This window comes from Mizuhopecten yessoensis, unplaced genomic scaffold (genome assembly GCF_002113885.1).
Source record: "Mizuhopecten yessoensis strain PY_sf001 unplaced genomic scaffold, ASM211388v2 scaffold8745, whole genome shotgun sequence".
In the NCBI taxonomy this organism is placed as follows: Eukaryota; Metazoa; Mollusca; class Bivalvia; order Pectinida; family Pectinidae; genus Mizuhopecten; species Mizuhopecten yessoensis.
The window spans coordinates 740490-764646 of record NW_018407700.1 but is presented as its reverse complement, the minus strand read 5'-3'; the positions used below and the strand labels follow the sequence as shown (position 1 = coordinate 764646).

Sequence of the window (24157 nt, the reverse complement as noted above, 5' to 3'; positions counted from 1 at the left end):
TTTTTGTTGACCTTTGTCCATGGAAGGTCCCTGCAAAATTTCATTGAAATTGGTTCAGGGGTTTTGGAGAAGAAGTCGAAAATGTAAATTGTTTACGGACGCACGACGGACAAAAGGCGATCGCAATAGGTCACTTGAGACTTTGTCTCAGGTGACCTAAAAATGTATTAAGCAAAACATTATGAACTAAACTATGTCAAGTTTTGCTTGATAATTGTTTTCCTCTAACAGATGACAAGTGATATGTAGCATAAAGTGCTGAATACTACTGACCCCCCCCCCCCAATTTTTTTTTAATCCATTTTTTGACAATTTTATTCGGTAAAAGATGTTGAATATTAGTTGTATTTGTGTTACAGAAATGGTTGGACTGACCAACAGGTGGATTAACTCACGTGTGCGTCGGGCCCCATTATTTGAATGTGAAGATCGGGTACTAGGCCCAGAAATAGTATCTACATCCACTTCTATCTCTTCCTCATCATCTTCGTCAGCTTGAGTGGTTGAAGAGTTGAGCAAGCGCTGGTTCCTCCGAGTTGACATCAGTCCTGATGATGAGGGACCTGGTCTGGCATTACTTGTATTAGGCAAATCTTCAGAGGACAGACTGTTGAGAAGCCGTCGTCGCTCCGTATACCGGGAACTGTGCAAAGCAATTGTATTTTTTTTCAGATCTGAGCAAAGATTGCATTCTGGTTGATTCTGATGCTACAGTCAAGCCTCGTAAGCCCAGTCACCACAAATCTAGTTTTCCAACTATCTAGTCAAATGTTTAGGGGAATTACTGACAACCACTAAATAAGTTACCCCACAAGCCAGGCAATGTTTTGGTGAAAGATTGGCCATCACTTATCCAGTTGTCCCACTGGAAAGACTGGCCAACACTAATCCAGTTGTCCCACTGGAAAGATTGGACATCACTAATCCAGTTGTCCCACTGGAAAGATTGGCCATCACTAATCCAGTTGTCCCACTGGAAAGACTGGCCAACACTAATCCAGTTGTTCAACTATGCGTAGACATTGTTTAGGGGAATGACTGACCACCACTAATCCAGTCATCCCACTATTCAGTAAGTGTTTAGGGGACAGACTAGCATTTTTCCTAGTCATTGATCAGGCTGGAGGAAGTTACATTTTTGTGAGTAAGGGGAAATTCAAAAAAACTTTCAATACAATTAGATCAGCTTTTTGTGAAATCAGTCTTATCTTACTGTATTATATCTACACTTTTTCAATTTTAGTTAATAAGTTTATTTACCAAAGGTTTAAATGCTAGATAAACAAGAATTCCACGGGAGTGGATGTGTCGCCTGCTCAGCGCTTTTAGTAAGAAAAGTGTTTTGGCTCGAGTTATCTCTTAAACAGATATGCCAAAACGAGGAAAGTTGAAACTCGACAGAAAAACCTGTAATACATATTGAACATTATTGCTTCTAGCATTACCATACAAAATTTTAAAGGAATTGATTCAAAAATAAAAATAAATCTTACTACCAATGCCCTTATTTGGCAATAAAAGGGGCGTAACTCCACAAAAAAAAGCATGTAAACTTCTGAAATGCAAACTTGTCCAAGCTATAGTGGTATGCAATATGTGTACAAAGTTTGAGTTCAATCAACTCAAGGGAACTGAAGTTATAACACATGTTTTAGGTTAAGATAAAGTGAAACATTCAGCTGTTATAACATACCTATCCAATTTCTCTCTACCTCATATTATAGCCATTATTTAACATCCCACCACCCATATATTACTTAGGTATGAGTCTCCCTGCCTCCAATGTAGTCATATGTGCAATGAACGCAAGTCACATCACGAGGATGTCGAAAAAAAAACTGCTATACATCGGGTGGCAGCCTATATACATATCTCTAGTCTAGTATACATTTAGTAAATAAATACCAGAACAAATGCTACCTATCTTTAGTCCATGTATACATTTAGTCTATAAATACCAGAACAAATGCTACATATCTCTAGTCTAGTATACATTTAGTCAATAAATACCAGAACAAATGCTACATATCTCTAGTCCATATATACATTTAGTCAATAAATACTAGAACAAATGCTACATATCTCTAGTCCATGTATACACTTAGTCAATAAATACCAGAACAAATGCTACATATCTTTAGTCCATGCATACATTTAGTCAATAAATACCAGAACAAATGCTACATATCTTTAGTCCATATATACATTTAGTCAATAAATACTAGAATAAATGCTACATATCTCTTAGTCTTTGCACACATTTAGTCAATAAATACCAGAACAAATGCTACATATCTTTAGTCCATGTATACATTTAGTCAATAAATACCAGAACAAATGCTACATATCTTTAGTCCATGCATACATTTAGTCAATAAATACCAGAACAAATGCTTACTTTTCTGTCATACTCCTGGATCGAGACATTCGTTTCTTAGCCGATTTCCAGTCTACCACAACATCCTTGATCTGCTCTTCAAACATGGCTGACAGACGTAACGTCATAGCATAAATCTACAAATCATAACAATCACATGAATAGAACTACACAATTTAATGTAACAATGATGACCAGGAATGTGCTGCTGATGATATCAATTTTTTTAATAGATTTCTTTGAAAACTCCAACTTCTGCAAAATATTCCATATTCCAGTGTTACCTTTATGTGACACTTTTTCTCGCACGAATATCGTGAAATGATATGCTTCAGTGATTAAATTGAAATAGTTCAATGAGCATTGCCCTTTCATTACAAACTATCCATCAACTTCAGTACAGAGATCAGACTTAAAACTTAATTTAACTTGTGGATATTTAATGACAGACTTTAATATCTTATTAACCACAAAGGACATCTTACCCTTGACCGTTTGTTAGTGTTGAATGCTTTAGAATTATGGAAGACCAGTCGGATGTCCTTGCATAGTTCTGTAGGGTCTGTGTAGTCACCATTCTCTAAATTATCTTTGACAGTTCCTAGGTCAATCGGCCGTTCTATAACATTACAGTAATTCTACAAAAATAAAAAAACCAAAACGAAATAAGATTACTTTCATCATCCACTCATTTTGTCTAAAGATAGTAAACAAAATATCCTGATCTTAACAGGTATATATATTACAATTACTTTCTTAAAAGATACGGAAGTGAAAAGCAAATAATCCCATTATCATGAACTCTTGTAGTTGTAAATTAGTACCGGGTATGTTCATAATAGGAATTCTTAGAGACTGACAGTGTAGATTAAATAGAAACTGTCTTTTTAAAACATACTTCGTTAATAACAGGCTTCTTTTAGTTTCTAAGAATTTGAAATTAGCATATTGTACTGTGTTGCTTACAGGATAGGTGACTGGATTAACAGGTTCCCTGAAAGGTTCCGAGTCCTGACAGTGGAGCATGGTGACTAACAGCTGGTGACACTCCTCCTTCCAGGAGTTGGGTGTTTTGTGCCGCTGCTCCACTTTCTGTCTCTTCCGTGGTGTGTCATTGTCACCCTGTTATGTTCATATACAAGAAAACATGTTTATAACAAACCCCAGGGGATCGAAATTAGTTCATTATACAACTTTAAATCCAAACATCTTTTTTTTTGTTTTAAAAACATTTATCTAAAATCCCTGATTTGACTCTGCTCCTCTCCCCCATTTACATATCAATGAATGCCTGCCCTTGGTCCAGGGATGATTAAAACGAATTGGAAATTCCCTACTCTTGTTCTCAACTTGAAGGTTTTCAAAAGTAAAGCCAAAGATGGACAGATGTCATATAAAGCTATAAATTAAAGGTCTTCTGTGTCAGGAATGCTATGTATTCGAGAAGGTTATGAAGATTAATGCTGCATTATGCAAAAACAATGGCTACACAATGTCGGGGAAACAGGCACCATATAGTCATAGAAAAACATATTATTTCATTTAACCTTGTTACAGTAATAATTAAATGGATTCCAACATTGAAAGTCTTTTTATATAATGTGTACTTACACGTTTCCGTTTCCTAGTCTGGCTATTCCCCTCCCGGTCACTGTCAGAGGATGAGGAGCCCCAGCTGAACTCCTCACCCTGACATAACCGCGTGATGATGGAGTGCGGGTCTGTGCAGTCCTCATCACTAAACACCAAACAAACTATTTTACTTACAGAATCAGTTTATGATACACAACACAAAATCTTTTTCCATTTTTTTTTACTTTGCTAGGCAACTTCAAAACATGGGTACAAAACACTGCCTGGCAATTTTTAGACAAGAATGCAAAATACTGTATTCAGAGGCAATCTTAAAACAGTACACAATATTTCAACCATTTTTAATGTGAATCAATCCCTTTGCAGTTTTACAGCTCAGATTTTACCTTTGCTCATACATAAACAACCTCACAGTTTATTGTTATACTTAATATTGAATACTAAAAGTTTGGTCTGTTCCAGTCCTCAGTGGACTCCTGTTTGTCTGTGACGTTTACAACACCATACCTGATGACTCGGAGCAATATTTCTGTGGTGATCTGAGCACTTTTGACTATAGGTGTTCCAGGTTCATTGAAGGTGTTGGCATTGTTCTCTATATACCGTACATCAAACTGTAGAGAATTTACTCTCCTGAAAAACAAAACATTGTAAATCTTCATTAAGATAAAACATGAACAAAATAAGGAAAAGAGTATTGCTAAATAAATTATGTATAACCAATAATTCAACTCAAAACGACTCAAAGATAAAATATATTTACATACATGCGATCAATTTCTGTGCGCCAAACTTTTAAAAAGGCTAGTACTATCATTAATTATGTACTGGGCTAAATTTGTGTATCCCGGTTGAAATGGTACGTGTGGCGCATAAATATTCCACGATAACCGAACGCACTTGGACCGTTCTATAAGCAGAGCTAAAAATGCACAGTTTCGGAGAATAAAAACAATGTATCAAGAATATTATGCCCTTCTTTCATCTGTCCACTAAATTACGTCACGTATCTTAAGAAATACATGTGACTCTGACAATTTTTTTGAAACAAATAACGCAAAATGGCAATAGTCAGCATTTTAGTTTCGGTCAGGTACGTCTGGAACCCTCAATCTACACATGCCGAATTTTCCCAAGGTCAACCTCGGTTCTGATCTTTACCCGTCGTTTTCTTTACTGGTTCAACTGGTTCAACCGTTTCAACCGGATACGAAAATGTACCCCAAATGAATTTTGTATTCATAAAGGGAAACAACCTACCTATAAAATCTGTTTTCCAGTCTGGATTTAATGGTGTTGAGATCTATTGGGTATTCAATAACAATTGCGTAGATAGGGAAGGCATTGAGGTCGACGGGCGTGAGGAAGGGTTCGGCAATGGAGTGTTCCATCACTACCTCTATACACCTAATGATTCTTTCACACTCCGCATCCCGCCCACACGAAGGCCACTCGCCTGTGATGGGGGTATACATCAGAGACTTCACCTCCTCCTGGGTCACAGGCACGCCTCCTCCCTGCTCATTTGGCATCTCTGGAACATAACAGAATGAAGCTATTCCCTAACACTATCAATAAACTTCATAATGTATTAGACAACAATTATGAAACAATTTTAACGCTTATAGTTAATATAATAAACATTCTTTTTTTGGGCCATATGGAATCACAGGGGTTTGAATATGGGAGGAAAACAGAGAAAACCCATTTTCATTAGACTGAAAGTGGAATACTTACGACAGGTTCCTATAGGCTCCATGTCCCAAGGACTAATCTTCTCTATTTCACCGTTGTCCCAGCTGTAACACACAAGTTACTTAGTCGCAGAATTATACATAATATAAACAACAATCTAATGTGTATGAAGTTAACAGTAGACCCATAGACACCACCATAAAAAACAATGTTTATCTAAGGAAATCAATTACTTCATAGAAAAAGTTGTCTATTCAATGATAAGCGAAGTAGTGAGGTAAAAAGGGTTTTAGAAAATTTCTTTTCTTCCTTTATTGTTTCACATCTTTTCTTAATTTTCAGTTATCAAGCACTAAATTAAGTAACATTTTCTTGGTCAAGGTCTATGAAAGTTTCAGTAGGTCTATATAAAGTCAGTATTAAAAAGACCTATTGTCTATGGTGTATGAAGTCTAGTATTACAAAGACCTATTGTCTATGGTGTATGAAGTCTAGTATCACAAAGACCTATTGTCTATGGTGTATAAAGTCTAAATTCTATAACTACTTATGCCCATAAATTTACATAATAAATACGGGATTATACCAGGCTTAATCTTACTCATACACTTTTGTAAATGTATGCTGTTTACAGTTTGCTGTTTAATATTCTGTCAATGAATGTATCTTAACACTCACTGGACGTTAAAACACTGGAACATGCTGTCCGGGTACTCCTGCTGGAACGGTTCCTGTGACACTATTGTTCCCATCCACCAGGCATCGTCTATCATAGAGCGGAACCGGTCATCTGCAAAATGTATATTAGTACTTTAATAACCGTACAGTCCACAGAGTCTGTAATTCTGGCAGAGATGTAACAATACAAGACAAACAATAGGTAGAAAGTTGAATCATTCCAACATTTCCTATTTATGTACCAGTTTATTGTAACTTCATTCTCTGACAATGTATTTTATCTTAGCTGTACATATCTAAATCCACATTTTAGTTTTCTTCAGGAAAGTGTATAAAGTCGCTTTAATAAGTGACAGATATTCTATACCCGGAAATGTAGTAAATGAAGACCTTGACCTTAGTTTAAACCCCAGAAACACAAACATTAAAAGTACTATCATACTTCTTCTTATTGTGTGAACATTACTTCTTTCCACTCTTTATTTCCAAACAGACCCATCAATCACTTGTTTATTTTGGTGCAAACTTTGGTTTCATCAATCACTTAAGGTCATCATTCATCTAATTTTGAACAAATGTTCATGCAGATACTCACTTGCTTTCCATTTCCGTTTCATGGCCACATCATATGTTTGTTTTAGCACAAGAAAATCAATTACATCAGACATGTCATGGTACCTGTCAGAGGAAATAAACAAAAGTTTTAACTAAAACTGGATTAAAGGGACCCCAATGGAAATAAGTGATATTGTGGCTATGGGTCATAGGCCTAAATGAATTCATTCAACCATCTTCGTGATATATTCATTTTAACTATCCTTTGTTAGTAAACTGCCAATGGATAATAGGGAAAATCCTGAGAGCTCAAGAGCAATGAGCCATTTTCAAAAAACTTTAGGCAATATATCAAAAATCAGAGGGGGCCATTCTAAGTAAAATAAAAAAAATTGGAGGGGCCAATTTCAATTTAGAGGAATCAGCAGCCAGCCCCCCTCCAGGATAATTCCTTTAATATTAACAAAAATGAGTAAAGCTGCATTCTCTTTATACATAAAATTGCTACCTTCAACCAAGTTGACATAGACCATGGCCTGTATTCATGACACTGTTCTCATGCTCAAACATGGATTCTGTGCTCAAACCAACTTTCTTGTAACTCACTAAAATCAAACGACAGGTTCAAAAAATCAAATGTTAACATTGAAATCTCTCCAAAATTCTTCCAAATCATCGACATCATGTAAATTTTTCATTAATTTATCACTGGAGCATTTTTATTTGTTTGTTTGATTTTGTTTAACGTCCTATTAACAGCTAAGGTCATTTAAGGACGGCCTCCCCTGTGTGCAAGATGCATGCGTGTAGTGTATATGTGTGTATTTTGGGAGGCTGCGATATGTTCGTGTTTGTCTCCTTGTGATAGCGCGGAACTGATGCCGACTTTATAGTGCTACCTCACTGAGACATACTGCCGAAGACACCCAGCAGGACACCCCACTGGAGCAAGGAATCAGGCTTGAGCACAAAATCTAAGCTAAGCATAAGAACATTTTCATTAATACTGATCCATGGCCAGGCCTCTAGGCAGTGACTTCTCTGGTCATGTCAACTTACTTCATACTGAAGGATCCCCCGGAAGTTTTGCCCGTCTCTGGGTCGATGAAGGCCAGCTTCAGACAGCAGAGGCGGGGAGGACGGACTTCATACTTTATCCCAACTATTTTCACATATTCCTGTTCCTATGGGAGAAAATAGGGATATGAACTGAATATTATCACTACTATAAAACCCAATGACAGACTTGGTCATAGTGTGTGCAATAAATGCAGCTGTTTTGAAGACAATATTCAAAATCCCAGTCCAAGCTCTGAATACACACATAGGTAAAAATTAATATCTTGTTAAACTCAATTCTAATTTAATTAGGAATCTTAAAGTTAGGTTGTTGCAATTGTGCTGATTATTACTTAACAATAAAGTGGTTTTGTGAAACTGGAAACATAGAGATACAAAAAAAACCACTGGTACCAATATCCCCTGCTCAGTAGACAAATCAGGATTAGACGGCCAAGTTCTGACGTAGCATACTATACAATTGTGAATGGTACAGATCCATAAAATTCAAACTAGTAAATTACTGAACAATCACTAAAAACAATATATAATAAAGCAAGTGTAAACATAAATAGCATTTTTAATGCTACAAAATGTTGATGACCACTTTAAATATCGATAACCCAGACATAGACCAAACAATTCTACCTCACCTTTTAAATTTACGTGATTAGATCATTTCTTCTTAACCAGGTTAATAAATTGTAAAATGTCAGTTAAATTCAGAATCCGCAACATGTATATAATTTCATAAGATTCCTAAATAACACAGTATGACAAGCTGTAGATCTCAGACTGTATGTGTTACTAACCCTGAGGTGAGGATACTTGTTCCAGGGCTGGTTTTTGTTAGAGTTGACATTGTAGGCAGCATGACGTTTGACAGCCAGTAGATAGAGAGCATGGCCCTGTCGGAAGTACATCACCTCGTCCCCCATCTGAGGGACATACGGTGTCTTTCTTGGTTTTGTGTCAGTCAGCCATTCAGGGGGGCGGAACTCCTCTGGCAGCTCCTCAACCCCATCCATTTTTTTAACTATCTGCTGCCGTCTCTAAAGTACAAAAAGTACCAATTACCGATTAAAAAGAGGTTAGATATTAGAAAAAAACTCTCAATATTACAACCATAAATGGTGTCACGTTACCATTGCTCACTTGCTTATACACTACTCCCTACCCAAAACACTTCCATGTGGTGATATGGGATGAAAAAAGTTAAGTCCAAAATTGTTAAAAAAAAATGAAAATGAAAAATAATTTGCTGTTCTGGCTTCACTACATCAATGTAAGACCCCCAATGAGCCCTCGTGTAAAATATCCATTTCAGTAAACATTAAATCACAGGCAATGCTTCACATAACTTGCCCTTAAAACCTGTCCCAGGTTCAAGCCATTGGGTATTGCATAAGCTGTCTTTCCTTTGCACAGGGGAGCTATAAACTTTGTTTTAAAACAGATTTGGCCCCAAATCTTCATATTTCCGATATGTTTTCATCATATACGTACCCTAGTTGTTTTGTTTAGTTTCTTTTCTTTGGGTTCAGGTTTTTTCCTCTGAGGTCTCGGTCGTCGACTTGTCGTTGTGTCGTTGTTTGTATCACTTTGGTCTTCCTCTTCTTCATCTGATGACGTCATACGTCTCTGTTTTCGACGCCGTAAAGATGTGCGTTTGGGCGGCTGTAGACTGGACGTGTTGTTGTCACCCACCCAGTCAGAGTAGTCAGTGGAATCACTGCAGGTACAAACAAGTCATAAAACTGACCATCAGTCAGGAAATTAAAATCAAAGTGTCAAACGGTCAGATTTCCATGTATTAAACATTAATTTCAGGAAAAGTAAAACATTTCATTTTGTTTTTCAAAAAATTTAACAGTAACACATTCCTCGGTTTGATTTCAGTAAAGCAACATAAATGTTTTTGGCATCAAGATTACATTTAATACAAGGATCTATTGCATGAAGTATTATAACAGGATGGTTGTGATTTATAGTCCTTTTTGTTACAGTATTATTATGTTACATTATACAGTATTATCATGTTAAAGTATTATTATGACAAATTTAAGAGGTCCTACCTGCCACTACTACTGTTCCACAGCCCTGACTGATCATTCTCATCCTCCTGAAAATTTACATACATTTGTAGCTTGCAATGTTACAGTGAAAAGAAAACAACAACATGTTAATGATATCGACATAGTTCCAGATTACTCTTCTTGCAATTGTCTGGTACTAATTTCAGAGAACTCGGCAAGCCATATACAATTTCTTGGTGCTTAAACTGATATTTTTAATACATTTGTGTTTCTTCTCATACATTTTTGACTAGACCTTATTAATGCTATTTTTAATACATTTGTGTTTCCTCTCATACATTTTTGACTAGACCTTATTAATGCCAATACTTAGCATTCTTTCACACATAAATGACCTAAGCTTCATTTAGGTATCCCTACCTCCTCCTCTGTATCGTACAATGCACGTGTGACCAGTCTATTTGTTGCCGTTTCCTCATTCTCCGGTGATGTAGTGTCTGAATGTTGTCCAGCTCGTGGACGGCGTCGGGACTTATTCTGCTTGTTGACTGGGGTAGTCGCTTCACTCTGCTAAAAAAGTGGGATTTATTTTACGATTGCATCAAAAATGTTAGTTTTCATCCAATTTTGAAACAGAATTGGTCCGAAACAAGTTCCTACTCTCCAATATATCATGTAACTATAGATATTATTTCCAAAAGCAATTTACATTTAATAATGGTTTTGCAATGAATGAACAAAATCAGTAGATTAAATCTTCGCTTTTGTATTAAAATAATAGCACTTCGTTGTTCTGAAGTACACCTCATAAATGAAAAGATTCTAGCTTTTGGTAATTGTCCAACTACATACTGTGTTGCGAGACATAACAAATCATTTCTGATGCCAATCTGTAACCAATGTATTTATGTAACTAACTTACTTGGTGGAAAAATAATGGCTTTTTTTTTCTCTCTGCCAAAAACCTCTTGGACTCCACCTCAGCATGTGCCATTCTCACTTCTTCACAACTCCTGTACAATAGCGAAGTCATTACTCTGAGGAAATGTTGATTATCATTGCTAGTAATTATATATAATTTATACAGATACTAATAGCAATATATACCAGGACTTGATCAACCACAACACCACTCGAGTTTGTTGACCAGTTTTCCCTGTAAAATGGAAATTTCATTCAAGTGTTTACATTTGTCTCACATACAATATCTTTCAACAAGAACCTATGTTCATTTGTTGATGTTAAATGTCTAAAAAAATGTTTTTACATCAGGGGTGACATCCATGAAAACTTACGAGACAGCCATGAAAACTTACGAAAGTTCAGAAGGATGGAGCTCCTTGACAATGATGCGTCTGCCCCAGGCAGCAAGATCAGATTGGGTGGCCTGCTGGTTGATGTTGCCTAGTGACTGACGCACACCCTCTGTTTCTCCACTCATCCTCATTCCAACTCTGTGACCATGGTTACCACCACTACCTATAATCATAAAACATTAAACTAGAGGCACAGTATGATATTTAGGCAAGATGTAATTTTGCCTTTACACTCCTTAGTTTATACAAAAATTGATTCTTTTGTCCCCAAGCATGCTTCAGACTGCATTTGGTTTAAATCACCTCACTTGTATAGTAGGAGAACAATTTTCCCAGTTTTCCTCTATTTCCCTTATTGGGCCCTGCCCCTCTGCTCGCAGGGGCCATACCTTCCATTTATACAAACTTGAGGCTCCTTTGTATAAAGATGCTTTAGGACAAATTTGGTCAAAATCCTTCTATTTGTTGAGAAGGACAAGATTTTTAAAAATTTACCTATTTCCCCCTGTCCCTCTGCCCCCGGGTACCACACCCTCCGTTTATACAAAACTGAGAACCCTTTGGCCAATGATGCTCCAGACCAAATTTGGTCAAAATCCTCTGTGGGGGCTATTCCAGTTAAAAATGTCACCCACTAGTGGACTTCCCAATGAAGTCAATGAAACAACCACCCACAGAAGTGATTTTTTAATCGATGAAGCAACCACCCACAGCAGTGATTTTTTAATCAAATTTAATGAAGCAATCACTCAGTTGTATTTTTTAATGCACTGGCATATTATAGTTTACCGTCATTCTCCGACAAACATCTCCAAACTCCAATGGACGAATTTGATTTAGGCCTATGTATTTGAATAGTGTGTGAAAAAATCTTGAAGACATGTTAGGTTATCCTACCTATACATTCAGATCTAGCCATAATGCCACATCAGCCACAATAGAATAGAACACTCAAAATTTATGTCCATGTCGATGTTTCACTTCTCTGACGTACTTTCACAATATGGCTTCTTGTGTTGATACAAAAAGGAGGAGGGGATTTCAAACGGAACGAAATGATAGGGAGTTTGTTTGTATTCTGCTGGTAGAACATTGCATGTAATCCACTTTTGTATTAACCGGGATTTAGAGTTGCCTTCCTTACACAGCACGGAACGGCAAAAAAGAACGCGGACAATATTGTACATTACCGGATTAATTTGAAAGAAAAACAGGAACGCTTAATATGTTCTGGCATCCTAGCACAGAAGCGATCTATTTCTCAAAACATGACACAGAAGTTTTTTTTAATTCTCAGTAATTGCTATCAGGAACAGAAGTGATTTTTTTCATTTTATGACATGGTATACGAGTGATTTTCTGTCGACTCCCACCTGGAATAGACGTTTTTTCATAAACGTCTGCTAGTGGGTGACATTTTTAACGGGAATAGCCTTGAGCCGTTGAGGACTAGTAGCGTTTTAAAGGGAAAAGTTGATGGACGCCGGACGCAGCGCTGCCCCTTGGGCCAGGTGAGCTAAAAATCCTAAAAGTCCTATTTTTGAACTTACCTGAATTAGACCTTGCAACCCTGGGAGAACCTCTTGCTGCCATACGATTGTCTTGTTCACGTTGCAGCTGCTGGATAAGGCCATCAAGGTTGTTTGGGGCCACAGGAGGGGGCATCAGTTGTTCATCATTATCCTCCGTCATCCGCTCCCCAACAACCTCCTGGTCCCCTTTACAAAATTAATAAACATAATTGCTTATCTACAAAAATATGATCTGCTCCCCAACACCTTCCTTGTTATCTAGTTATATAAAACAGGTTCACTGCTCATATAATAAATAATGCAAAACAAACCTCACATTCTCAAGATAAAATTTTCTTGATATCAAGTTACAATGGCAATATCATATCACGCCTTGTTGCCAGTACCTGTTTCATTGACAGCCATCTGAGGTACTAGTAGGTTGTCTTTACATCTCTCCCTGCCTGGCACAAGTTTCTGGAATTTCGGTGGGTATGGATTACCGTCAACATCAACAAGGAATGGTGGGGGCATGAGGTGTGGTGGTTGTTGTGTTTGCTCATCCAAAACGTAATTATTGCTGTCACGCATCAGTGGACGGTAGTCAGTGTGAAAGAACACTTCCTGAGGTATCTGTTGAACAAAAACAAAACAAAAAATACAAATTTCAGTTCATAAATATTTCATTACAAAAACGACAATGCTGAATTTGCTAAGTTATCCAATATGGTGGAGAAACATTGAATGCATAAAATAACTCATCGTACAGGATATGAAATTAGTGGAAACACAAAATGTATGGTTTGTTTCCTTCATTTCTTACAATGTATGAAAGGGGCTTCCAAGATCATCAATAAAACAGATAGAAGTGGATTCTTTCAATTTTTTGACAATGTTTTGAACAACATTAAAAACCAAGAGATCCCAGAGGGATCTTGGCACCCACCATTGTACCATCTCCATTAGTTCTTTGTCAGTTTGATCTTTTCTCTTCTTTCCTCTAATCTGTTTGGTCTAGTCATGTTAACAGTAAATGCACCTTGAGATAACTTTCGATCTAAACTTAATACTGATGTGTATGAAAGCCAACCTTCAAAGTGAGTTTGTCATTTCACATATTTACTAGTATAGTACTTAATATGAAAGAAATAGAATCGATCATTGCAATATGAGAAAGATCTGTTTAGTTCTTCCTTTAGCCATTTTGTTTTTATGATCAGTCTCAAAATATAACATGCACAAGGAGGGATCAAGGGGAACCTACATATTAAATTTGAGAAAGATCTTTCAAGTTATTCCTGAGAAATAGTACTAACAAACCTTCAATGTCAAAAATCGAAGATGGCTGTCGGTAGGCCATTTTGTTTAACTGATCAGTTTCAAAAGTAAACAAAGGATAGTGGGAACCTTCATTGGCTTGCCCCAAATTTGTTTTGGGGCGAGTAAAAAATTTGAAGCACTGGCCCAAATGACATATTGGTGGCCCAAATAATATTGGGGAGAAATATTTCCACAGCATTTAACACAAGGCTTCACCACATTTAAATTACATATAACATGACAATGTTTGTAATATGTTAAACAGAATAAAAAATTATATTTCTAATTCTTCAACCCACTCCATTCAGGTTTCCCGAAGAAATACACAAAACTCGCACATCAAAGAAGACAACCTGGACGTATATTTATATAGAAAATCTGGAAAAAAAATCATCACATTTTCTAAATCATTGGACAGTTCGATTCAAATCAAAGTAATGACAACTGAAAACTGTACTGCCCCCAGTTAATGTGGAAGGGACTATAATTTCTTTTATTCATTATTTTTTCGACAGTCGCCCAAAATATTTTTGTTGGGCCAGTGACTACCTCATTTTTGACAACTTTTGGTCGCTCGAGCAATACTTTAATCACCATTGGCGAGCGGGCGACCGTCCATTTTAGGCACTGCTGCAAAACAAAGGAACAAGGGAAACCTACATATAAAATTTGAGAAAGATCCCTCCCGTACTTCCCGAGAAATAGCATAACAAACGTTCACTTTCAACTGCACAGCTAGGGACCAAGGGGAACCTACATATAAAATTTAAGAAAGATCCCTCTGGTAATTCTTGAGAAATACCGATAACAAGAATTGTTTAAGGATGGACGACGAACCACGGATGCAGGGTGATTTGAATAGCCCACCATCAGATGATGGTGGGCTAAAAAAGAAGAGTTAGGAATCTATACATTCACATCATCTTAAAACAGTTTTTATTGGCAAAGAATGTGTTAAATACATGTTTGAATTCTGTACCTCTTTATATTTGTCGTTTGAACCAAATCCAAACAGAAGCAGATGTCCATGAGAGTCAGTGGCAACAAAGCTGTTTCCATCAGGACAAAATTTACAGTCAAACACAGCACCGTGGCCCTGGCCCTCAATCTGAAACACACCAGTAGACACCTTACTTTAAATAGACTTTGGCACTTAATTTAAATCAATCATTACCAGGGCTTTAAGGAAACAATAAATCAATAAGGATATTGCAATCTTTTATTATGAAAGAAACAGTGCCAAGAAATTTAATATATTTATGGTTAAAACTGTTCATTTTCATGAAGATTCAATGGTGCTTCACATTAACCATATAAATATTTTTAAAGCATGTTGATTCACTTTTGAACTAATTACACAAATAAAATTAACGATTGATTCCTCAAAAACAGAAGGTTTCAACACATCACAGCCATACCATGTTGAAGTAACTTTTGATCTTATTGCCAGTGTTGAGGTTCCAAATGATGACATATCCGTCGTGACCAGCACTCAGGAAGATACGAGGATCTGTAGGACTGTGTTCTAAAACAAACACTTCATCCTCATGAGCCTGAAATAAACATGTAATCAATCCTTATTTTATAATTAATCAGTGAAAAATGCAGAACATATCAAGATAGTCCTTGTCATTAAAAGTGGAATACTATGGCAGAGTTGACAATAAGTAAAGAACCTAAGACCAAGACATCTTCCATTTGATACATTTTTTCTTTCCATTTAAGGTTCACAGAGGGATATTAAACTGCCAGTCTGAAGTATGGGCATATTGGTTGAGTGGTCAACACTCCGGCCTTCCACACAGCTCCAACACCCCAGGTGGAGTATAAATTGGTCTGGGGTGGATGTTGCGGTATCTGTGCTGTAGCTTTCAAGTGAGGTGTCACTTTAAATGATGCCATTGGAAGCATGGTCCCACTACATACAGAACACATTACATCTCCAGCACACACTTAGGAATTCACACATAGGGAGATATTAGACAGGTGGCATAGGATTAGTAGATAGCACCTGATGAGGCAGCTCCTGTGAATTCCTCAAATTTGTATTGATTGATGTATATGCTAATTGTATTAATTGTACATCTATTTACTGTAAAGTGCTTTAGAGTGGCTTATGATAGCTAGATAGCTAGGGCGCTATTTCAAATGTTGCATATTATTAAGTATCAATTAAGTCTGGACATATTTCAATTTGCTGATTTGAAGTAGCTTACCTTTAAAACGTGCAAGAGTTTGCCATGATGGGAATCCCACACTTTGAGTGAGCTGTCATTGACGGCTGTGACAACCAAGTTATCATCTAGGTTCCACGCAACCATGGTGACGCGTGGTTTCTGTCCTTTGTCTTCAGTCTCTGATTTGACACAACTGAGGGATAAAATACTAGGAAGTTAATATAAACTTGAGTTATAATTACTCTTTATACCATCAAACTCTCATATAACTGTTGTACTGCCAAACCCATATATACCATCCTTTATCAAAATGATGAGAAAAGATATATAAATACCCCAATGTTGGTTCTCAATAACGCTTGTAAAGAACCTTTCTTGTAAATTAATAACTAAGTTTTTGTCATCATTCCAACACCTGATTGGGCCCATGGGTCAACATGAGTGTTGTTTTGATGTTCATTTTCACCTGAATACAATTCTTTTGCATTACTGTTTGGTATTCATTTATAACATGTCTTCTTAAAGACAATTTCTTTGGGTTTTGAACAGAATTCGTTAACACTTAGATGATTAGGAAACACTTGAGATCATTCTTCAATACTCCAGTCCATGCATTACATGAGGACATATCAAATGGATTCAGATACCATCAATTTTTCATTAACCTCCTTCACAAAGTTCAAGATAGTTTATCGACATGAGCAGTAGTTTATAGCCAAGATAATAAATGTTGTCGGATGATGGCATTTTTGAGTCTGTAAATCACCCTGAGAAACCTGACTCGGATGTTGACAACCATAACTTAACAGAAGGTAAACAGGCCTAAAGTTACGTAACAAGGACATAATTGTTACAAGGACATAATTAAACATGCTTGTTTGCTTAAATATCAAATGTTTAAGCAAAGGTAAATTGAATTGTCTACATATTTCTGGTAAAGGTAGTTTTACCTGTACAAGTCCTGTTTGATACCACACATGGATCACCTGAACCACAACTGTTACGTACCTGGATAGTTGAGTTGACATAGCAAGAATGATAGACTTCCATTCCTGTCGATCGTAGCGCCAGATCCGGGCTGTGCCATCCCTACTCCCGCTGACAAACTTTTCCCCACCGTTACTGTAGCAGATGCTATCAACACGGTCCTATAACAATGGGCAATATAACATAGAGACGTGCATGGCTTTACTATTAATTTTGTATTTTACAATAATCTGATCTACTTTTTTTAAACAGCAATATTCCCATGGAATTGTCTATCAAATGGCTAGGTAAAGAGAAATCTCCACAGCAAAGGTAAATCCTAGATTGCACAAAGGGTGATGGATTAACTGAATCCATTGGAATCCAGTAAATGTTCTTTTATAAATTGGGCACTTACTGTATGAGCTTCCAATTCACATATCTTTTCTGGTGTTGTGACATGTAAGAAATAAACTCTGATCACATGGTCAGCACTTCCTGTAGCCAAAAACACCCCCCCAGGGCTAAAAGATGAGCACAACATCTGGGCACCTGCTCGCGACCTCTCTATAAACTTGGCTGGTTTCGGACTGAAATTTTAATACAGCAAGAGATCAATATAATACATTTCATGTTTTGCTACAAGTTAAACCCCTGACTTAAAAGCTTCACAGCATGTCAACAATATCTTTTTCATTTCAATAGTTTTTATAAGAGCCTGTTTCAAAATGATTTGGAAAAATATAGCAATATTTTTTATTAAAATTGGGAAGATATTCAGTTTTTGCTTTATTCAGTAAAATTTAAGCACTTTTTTGCTTAGGGAAACAGCCCGTAATGGACAGTAAACCTTGGCAAAAAAATTAACGCTGAATATTTACATATCAAACAGACCTATGTACAGGATTCAAACATCACAAAGAAAGCCATGTGAAGTTAGCATTTTGAACAAATATTTATATTAATATTTTTTATTTTAATTAAACAATGATTTGATTTGTTTATATGGTATTTTCATGGCCAGTAAACATTAGCATTGTTAAATTTGATTTGTATAGAAGTGCCGGTACTTCTCTGAATATAAATATATACTCATCCATAGATCAATTCCCATGGTTGTGGATGTGTACACAGTTGTTATCAATAGAAATAGCATAACTTGTATGTGTAGGATGGGACATAAAAAAGTAATATTTGATGCAAATATCGTGTATGACTTACTTGAATTTGTTTGTGGTGACATTCCAGGTCCAAAAACAGACACAGCCATCACCGCCTGTGGAGGATAGAATACGATGCTCTCCCCTGGCCTGAGGACAGAACTACAAACACAAACATTTCAGACGTTAAACATCTCCCCTGACCTGAGGACAGAACTACAAACCCAAACATTTCAGATGTTAAACATCTCCCCTGACCTGAGGACAGAACTACAAACCCAAACATTTCAGATGTTAAACATCTCCCCTGACCCGAGGACAGAACTACAAACACAAACATTCTGGATGTCAAAGCTGTCCCTCGGCCTGAGGACAGAACTACATTCCAGGTCCAAAAACAGACACCGCCATCACCGCCTGTGGAGGATAGAATACGATGCTATCCCCTGGCCTGAGGACAGAACTACCAACACAACCATTTCAGATGTTAAACATCTCCCCTGGCCTGAGGACAGAACTACAAACACAAACATTCTAGATGTCAAAGCTCCCCACCGACCTGAGGACAGAACTACAAACACAAACATTTCAGATGTTAACCTCTCCCCTGACCTAAGGACAGAACTACAAACACAAACATTTCAGATGTCAAAGCTCTCCCTCGGCATGAGGACAGAAATACAAACACAAACATTTCAAATGTTAAAGATATCCCCTGGCCTGAGGACAGAACTACAAACACAAACATTTCAGATGTTAACCTCTCCCCTGACCTAAGGACAGAACTACAAACACAAACATTTCAGATGGGAAACAGCTCCCCTGGAATGAGGACAGAACTACAAACACAAACATTTCAGATGTTAAAAATCTCCCCTGGCCTGAGGACAGAACTACAAACACAAACATTCTGGATGTCAAAGCTGTCCCTCGGCCTGAGGACAGAACTACAAACACAAACATTCTGGATGTCAAAGCTCTCCCTCGGCCTGAGGACAGAACTACAAACACACACATTCTAGATGTCAAAGATCTCCCCTGACCTGAGGATAGAACTACAAACACACCCATTCTAGATGTCAAAGCTCCCCTCGACCTGAGGATAGAACAGAACTACAAACACAAACATTTCAGATGTTAACATCTACCCTGACCTAAGGACAGAACTACAAACACAAACATTTCAGATGGGAAACAGCTCCCCTGGAATGAGGACAGAACTACAAACACAAACAGTTCAGATGTTAAACATCTCCCCTGACCTGAGGACAGAACTACAAACCCAAACATTTCAGATGTTAAACATCTCCCCTGGCCTGAGGACAGAACCACAAACACAAACATTTCAGATGTTAAACATCTCGCCTGGCCGGAGGACAGAACTACAAACACAAACATTTCAGATGGGAAACAGCTCCCCTGGAATGAGGACAGAACTACAAACACACACATTCTAGATGTCAAAGATCTCCCCTGACCTGAGGATAGAACTACAAACACACACATTCTAGATGTCAAAGATCTCCCCTGACCTGAGGATAGAACTACAAACACACACATTCTAGATGTCAAAGATCTCCCCTGACCTGAGGATAGAACTACAAACACACCCATTCTAGATGTCAAAGCTCCCCTCGACCTGAGGATAGAACTACAAACGCACATTCTAGATGTCAAAGCTCTCCCCTGACCTGGATAGAACTACAAACACACATTCTAGATGTCAGAGCTCTCCCCTGACCTGAGGATAGAACTACAAACACACCCATTCTAGATGTCAAAGCTCCCCTCGACCTGAGGATAGAACTACAAACACACACTCTAGATGTCAAAGCTCTCCCCTGACCTGAGGATAGAACTACAAACACACACATTCTAGATGTCAAAGATCTCCCCTGACCTGAGGATAGAACTACAAACACACACATTCTAGATGTCAAAGATCTCCCCTGACCTGAGGATAGAACTACAAACACACCCATTCTAGATGTCAAAGCTCCCCTCGACCTGAGGATAGAACTACAAACGCACATTCTAGATGTCAAAGCTCTCCCCTGACCTAGACAGAACTACAAACACACATTCTAGATGTCAAAGCGCTCCCCTGACCTGAGGATAGAACTACAAACACACCCATTCTAGATGTCAAAGCTCCCCTCGACCTGAGGATAGAACTACAAACGCACATTCTAGATGTCAAAGCTCTCCCCTGACCTAGATAGAGCTACAAACACACATTCTAGATGTCAAAGCTCTCCCTTGACCTGAGGATAGAACTACAAACACACACATTCTAGATGTCAAAGCTCTCACTCGACCTGAGGATAGAACTACAAACACACATTCTAGCTGTCAAAGCTCTCCCCTGACCTGAGGATAGAACTACAAACACACACATTCTAGATGTCAAAGCTCCCCTCCACCTGAGGATAGAACTACAAACACACATTCTAGGTGTCAAAGCTCTCCCCTGACCTGAGGATAGAACTACAAACACACACATTCTAGATGTCAAAGATCTCCCCTGACCTGAGGATAGAACTACAAACACACCCATTCTAGATGTCAAAGCTCCCCTCGACCTGAGGATAGAACAGAACTACAAACACAAACATTTCAGATGTTAAAGCTCTCCCCTGACCTGAGGACAGAACTACAAACACACACATTCTAGATGTCAAAGCTCTCACTCGACCTGAGGATAGAACTACAAACACACATTCTAGGTGTCAAAGCTCTCCCCTGACCTGAGGATAGAACTACAAACACACACATTCTAGATGTCAAAGCTCCACCCCGACCTGAGGATAGAACTACAAACACACATTCTGGAATGAGGACAGAACTACAAACACAAACATTTCAGATGGGAAACAGCTCCCCTGGAATGAGGACAGAACTACAAACACACACATTCTAGATGTCAAAGCTCTCCCCCGACCTAGATAGAACTACAAACACACATTCTAGATGTCAAGGCTCTCCCCTGACCTGAGGATAGAACTACAAACACACACATTCTAGATGTCAAAGCTCCCCTCCACCTGAGGATAGAACTACAAACACACATTCTAGGTGTCAAAGCTCTCCCCTGACCTGAGGATAGAACTACAAACACACACATTCTAGATGTCAAAGCTCCCCTCGACCTGAGGATAGAACAGAACTACAAACACAAACATTTCAGATGTTAAAGATCTCCCCTGACCTGAGGACAGAACTACAAACACACACATTCTAGATGTCAAAGCTCTCACCCGACCTGAGGATAGAACTACAAACACACATTCTAGATGTTAAAGCTCTCCCCTGACCTGAGGATAGAACTACAAACACACACATTCTAGATGTCAAAGCTCCCCTCGACCTGAGGATAGAACTACAAACACACATTCTAGATGTCAAAGCTCCACCCCGACCTGAGGATAGAACTTCAAACACACATTCTAGCTGTCAAAGCTCTCCCTCGGCCTGAGGACAGAACTACACACACACACATTCTAGATGTCAAATCTCTCCCCTGACCTGGGGATAGAACTACAAAGACACACATTCTAGATGTGAAAGCTCTCCCCTGACCTAGAGAGAACTACAAACACAAACATTCTGGATGTCAAAGCTCTCTGCTGGCCTGAGGATAGAACTACAAACACACACATTCTAGATGTCAAAGCTCTCCCCTGACCTAGATAGAACTACAAACACACATTCTAGATGTCAAAGCTCTCTGCTGACCTGAGGATAGAACTACAAAGACACACATTCTAGATGTCAAATCTCTCCCCTGACCTGAGGACAGAACTACAAACACACCCATTCTAGATGTCAAAAAGGGGACTTTTAGTCATCAGAAGAATTTATATGACAAATATCCTAAATTTTATGAACACAAACACTATCTTTTTCATTAATCTTACAAGTAATAAAGCAAACATTAGTCTAAAGTGTGTTTGGCTGATCAAAAGGGCACCTTGCTTTGAATATGGGTACCAATTAGTTTGCAGCGTAATTTCAGCACAAAAAAGGAGTGTAAAGTGAAACTACGAAAATATCCCAGGCCTGGGAGGATAGCGATTTGTAGCCAATTCATAATTATTTTGAGAATCTGCAACAGTTTTACAGTATTATTTACAAGGAATATGTATTGAGTTATCTTTGTTATTCATGCATTTAGTAAATTGAGTTATCATATTTTTATCAAAATAAAGGGCCATTGGTAACTGTATTTTATGGCACAAAAAAAACATAGTTACCCAGTTTTGGTTTGGTTAAGCACACTCGGTTATCCGACTTGTATTATTTCTAACCGTTGCAGCCCTACTGATCATTATTAGATGGACAGTTCAAATAAATGGTTAAAAATTTGAAGTATCGTTTTAATAAGTTTTTCTCACAACTAAATACAAGTTCTGTATAAATTGTTTATTTGTATTTTTATAAGGATACTGTTAATGTTGATATACAGATTTCTCTCGTATTAAATAGTTCCTGACAAAAATACCCCCAAAGTTTTAGAGGACAGTGTCCAGAATTACCTGTAAGGAGGTGATCATTCCTGTATGGGCCTGCAGAACAGCCACCGGAGCCTTAGTTCTTAGACACCACACCCGAATTATTTTATCACAGCTACCTGAGGCCAGCAGTGTATTCTCAAAATTTACAGCAATATCTGTGATCTCAGAGTTGTGTCCCCTGAGCGTATCAATCAGTCGTCCACTTGCTGCAAACCAAATCTTGATGAGGGCATCATCAGCTCCCTGAAAACAAATAATGTTTTCTTCTATGAGCACTATGATTCTGATGAAGAACTTTTACTTCAGTACTGATTTTAAATACATGGTAAAATTTAAAAAAAAAACACAAAAAAACCCATCTAATAATATAACACACGGATTGGAAATAAAAATGTTCAAGGTACTCAAATTAGCACTTCTGTATAGAAATTAATACTATGCATTGGGTTTTTGTTTCAAGCTCTATTTCGCACTAGTTCTTGTGTAATGTCAAAACAGCAAAACCATGGGAAAAAAACACCAAAAAAATAACAATTTCTAGCTAATATAATAAGCCAAGTTCCTATTGCAAACTGAAATCTTATATCCACTTACTGTGAAGATGTACTGGCCTGTCCTATCAAACGCCACACAGTACACAGCTGATAGGTGGCCCAGCTTTCTAGCATGCATGCATACTTTGGAGTAAATGAAGATAGGACAGATGAGGTCCCTCTGACTCCCTCCAGTCATCTCTCTGGCCTTGATCACATGGCCTGCGACAACATAGGAACATATGATTAGGGGATGGTTTAGTGTGCTGTCCTTAGTGTCTAGAGCTGTCATGATACTCTTTACCCACCATTCGATACGTATCTCGATATTTGTACCACGATTCGACTATTTCGATTCGATACACCTTTATTTAAAAATATAAACAAAATGAAATATATAAGCCGTCGATACACAAAACCCGCAGTGTTTCCACACTTTTGATTTGAAGCTTGCCAGAGCATCACAAATTTTCATTTCCTTACGGCGGTCCGCATTTTGTTATGAATGCTTTGTGAAAATTGCATCCTCGCAGGCAATTGGTTGAGGGTTTAGAGATCAGCCAATGAAATTGAACGTCTCACAGGCTGAAGCGGCATACACTAATATTGCGTTCGGGACGCATTGAAAATCCAGAAAAATATATCGTGAATCGAACCGAACATAAAT

The 24157-nt window shown here is 37.8% G+C and overlaps 1 protein-coding gene across 2 annotated transcripts in view; it reads right to left on the bottom strand.

Moving 5' to 3' along the window:
* Positions 1-24157, bottom strand: part of LOC110456447 (PH-interacting protein-like) — a 34524-nt gene that overhangs the window by 5263 nt on the left and 5104 nt on the right. The window contains exons 7-33 of one of the 2 annotated variants that reach the window (XM_021507219.1): positions 23552-23712; positions 22979-23200; positions 18505-18605; positions 17702-17873; positions 17326-17465; positions 16357-16510; positions 15559-15693; positions 15120-15248; positions 13228-13453; positions 12860-13027; positions 11310-11472; positions 10916-11006; positions 10414-10563; positions 10033-10079; positions 9464-9689; positions 8770-9009; positions 7958-8082; positions 6939-7021; positions 6344-6455; positions 5708-5769; positions 5231-5504; positions 4478-4603; positions 3989-4115; positions 3344-3499; positions 2863-3015; positions 2399-2514; positions 396-643 (exon numbers count right to left, since the gene is read on the bottom strand). In XM_021507219.1, coding sequence (XP_021362894.1) covers positions 396-643; positions 2399-2514; positions 2863-3015; positions 3344-3499; positions 3989-4115; positions 4478-4603; positions 5231-5504; positions 5708-5769; positions 6344-6455; positions 6939-7021; positions 7958-8082; positions 8770-9009; positions 9464-9689; positions 10033-10079; positions 10414-10563; positions 10916-11006; positions 11310-11472; positions 12860-13027; positions 13228-13453; positions 15120-15248; positions 15559-15693; positions 16357-16510; positions 17326-17465; positions 17702-17873; positions 18505-18605; positions 22979-23200; positions 23552-23712 — 4107 coding nt within the window. The remainder of the gene's footprint in view (positions 1-395; positions 644-2398; positions 2515-2862; positions 3016-3343; positions 3500-3988; positions 4116-4477; positions 4604-5230; positions 5505-5707; positions 5770-6343; positions 6456-6938; positions 7022-7957; positions 8083-8769; positions 9010-9463; positions 9690-10032; positions 10080-10413; positions 10564-10915; positions 11007-11309; positions 11473-12859; positions 13028-13227; positions 13454-15119; positions 15249-15558; positions 15694-16356; positions 16511-17325; positions 17466-17701; positions 17874-18504; positions 18606-22978; positions 23201-23551; positions 23713-24157) is intronic. The other variant, XM_021507221.1, reaches the window with a different exon arrangement.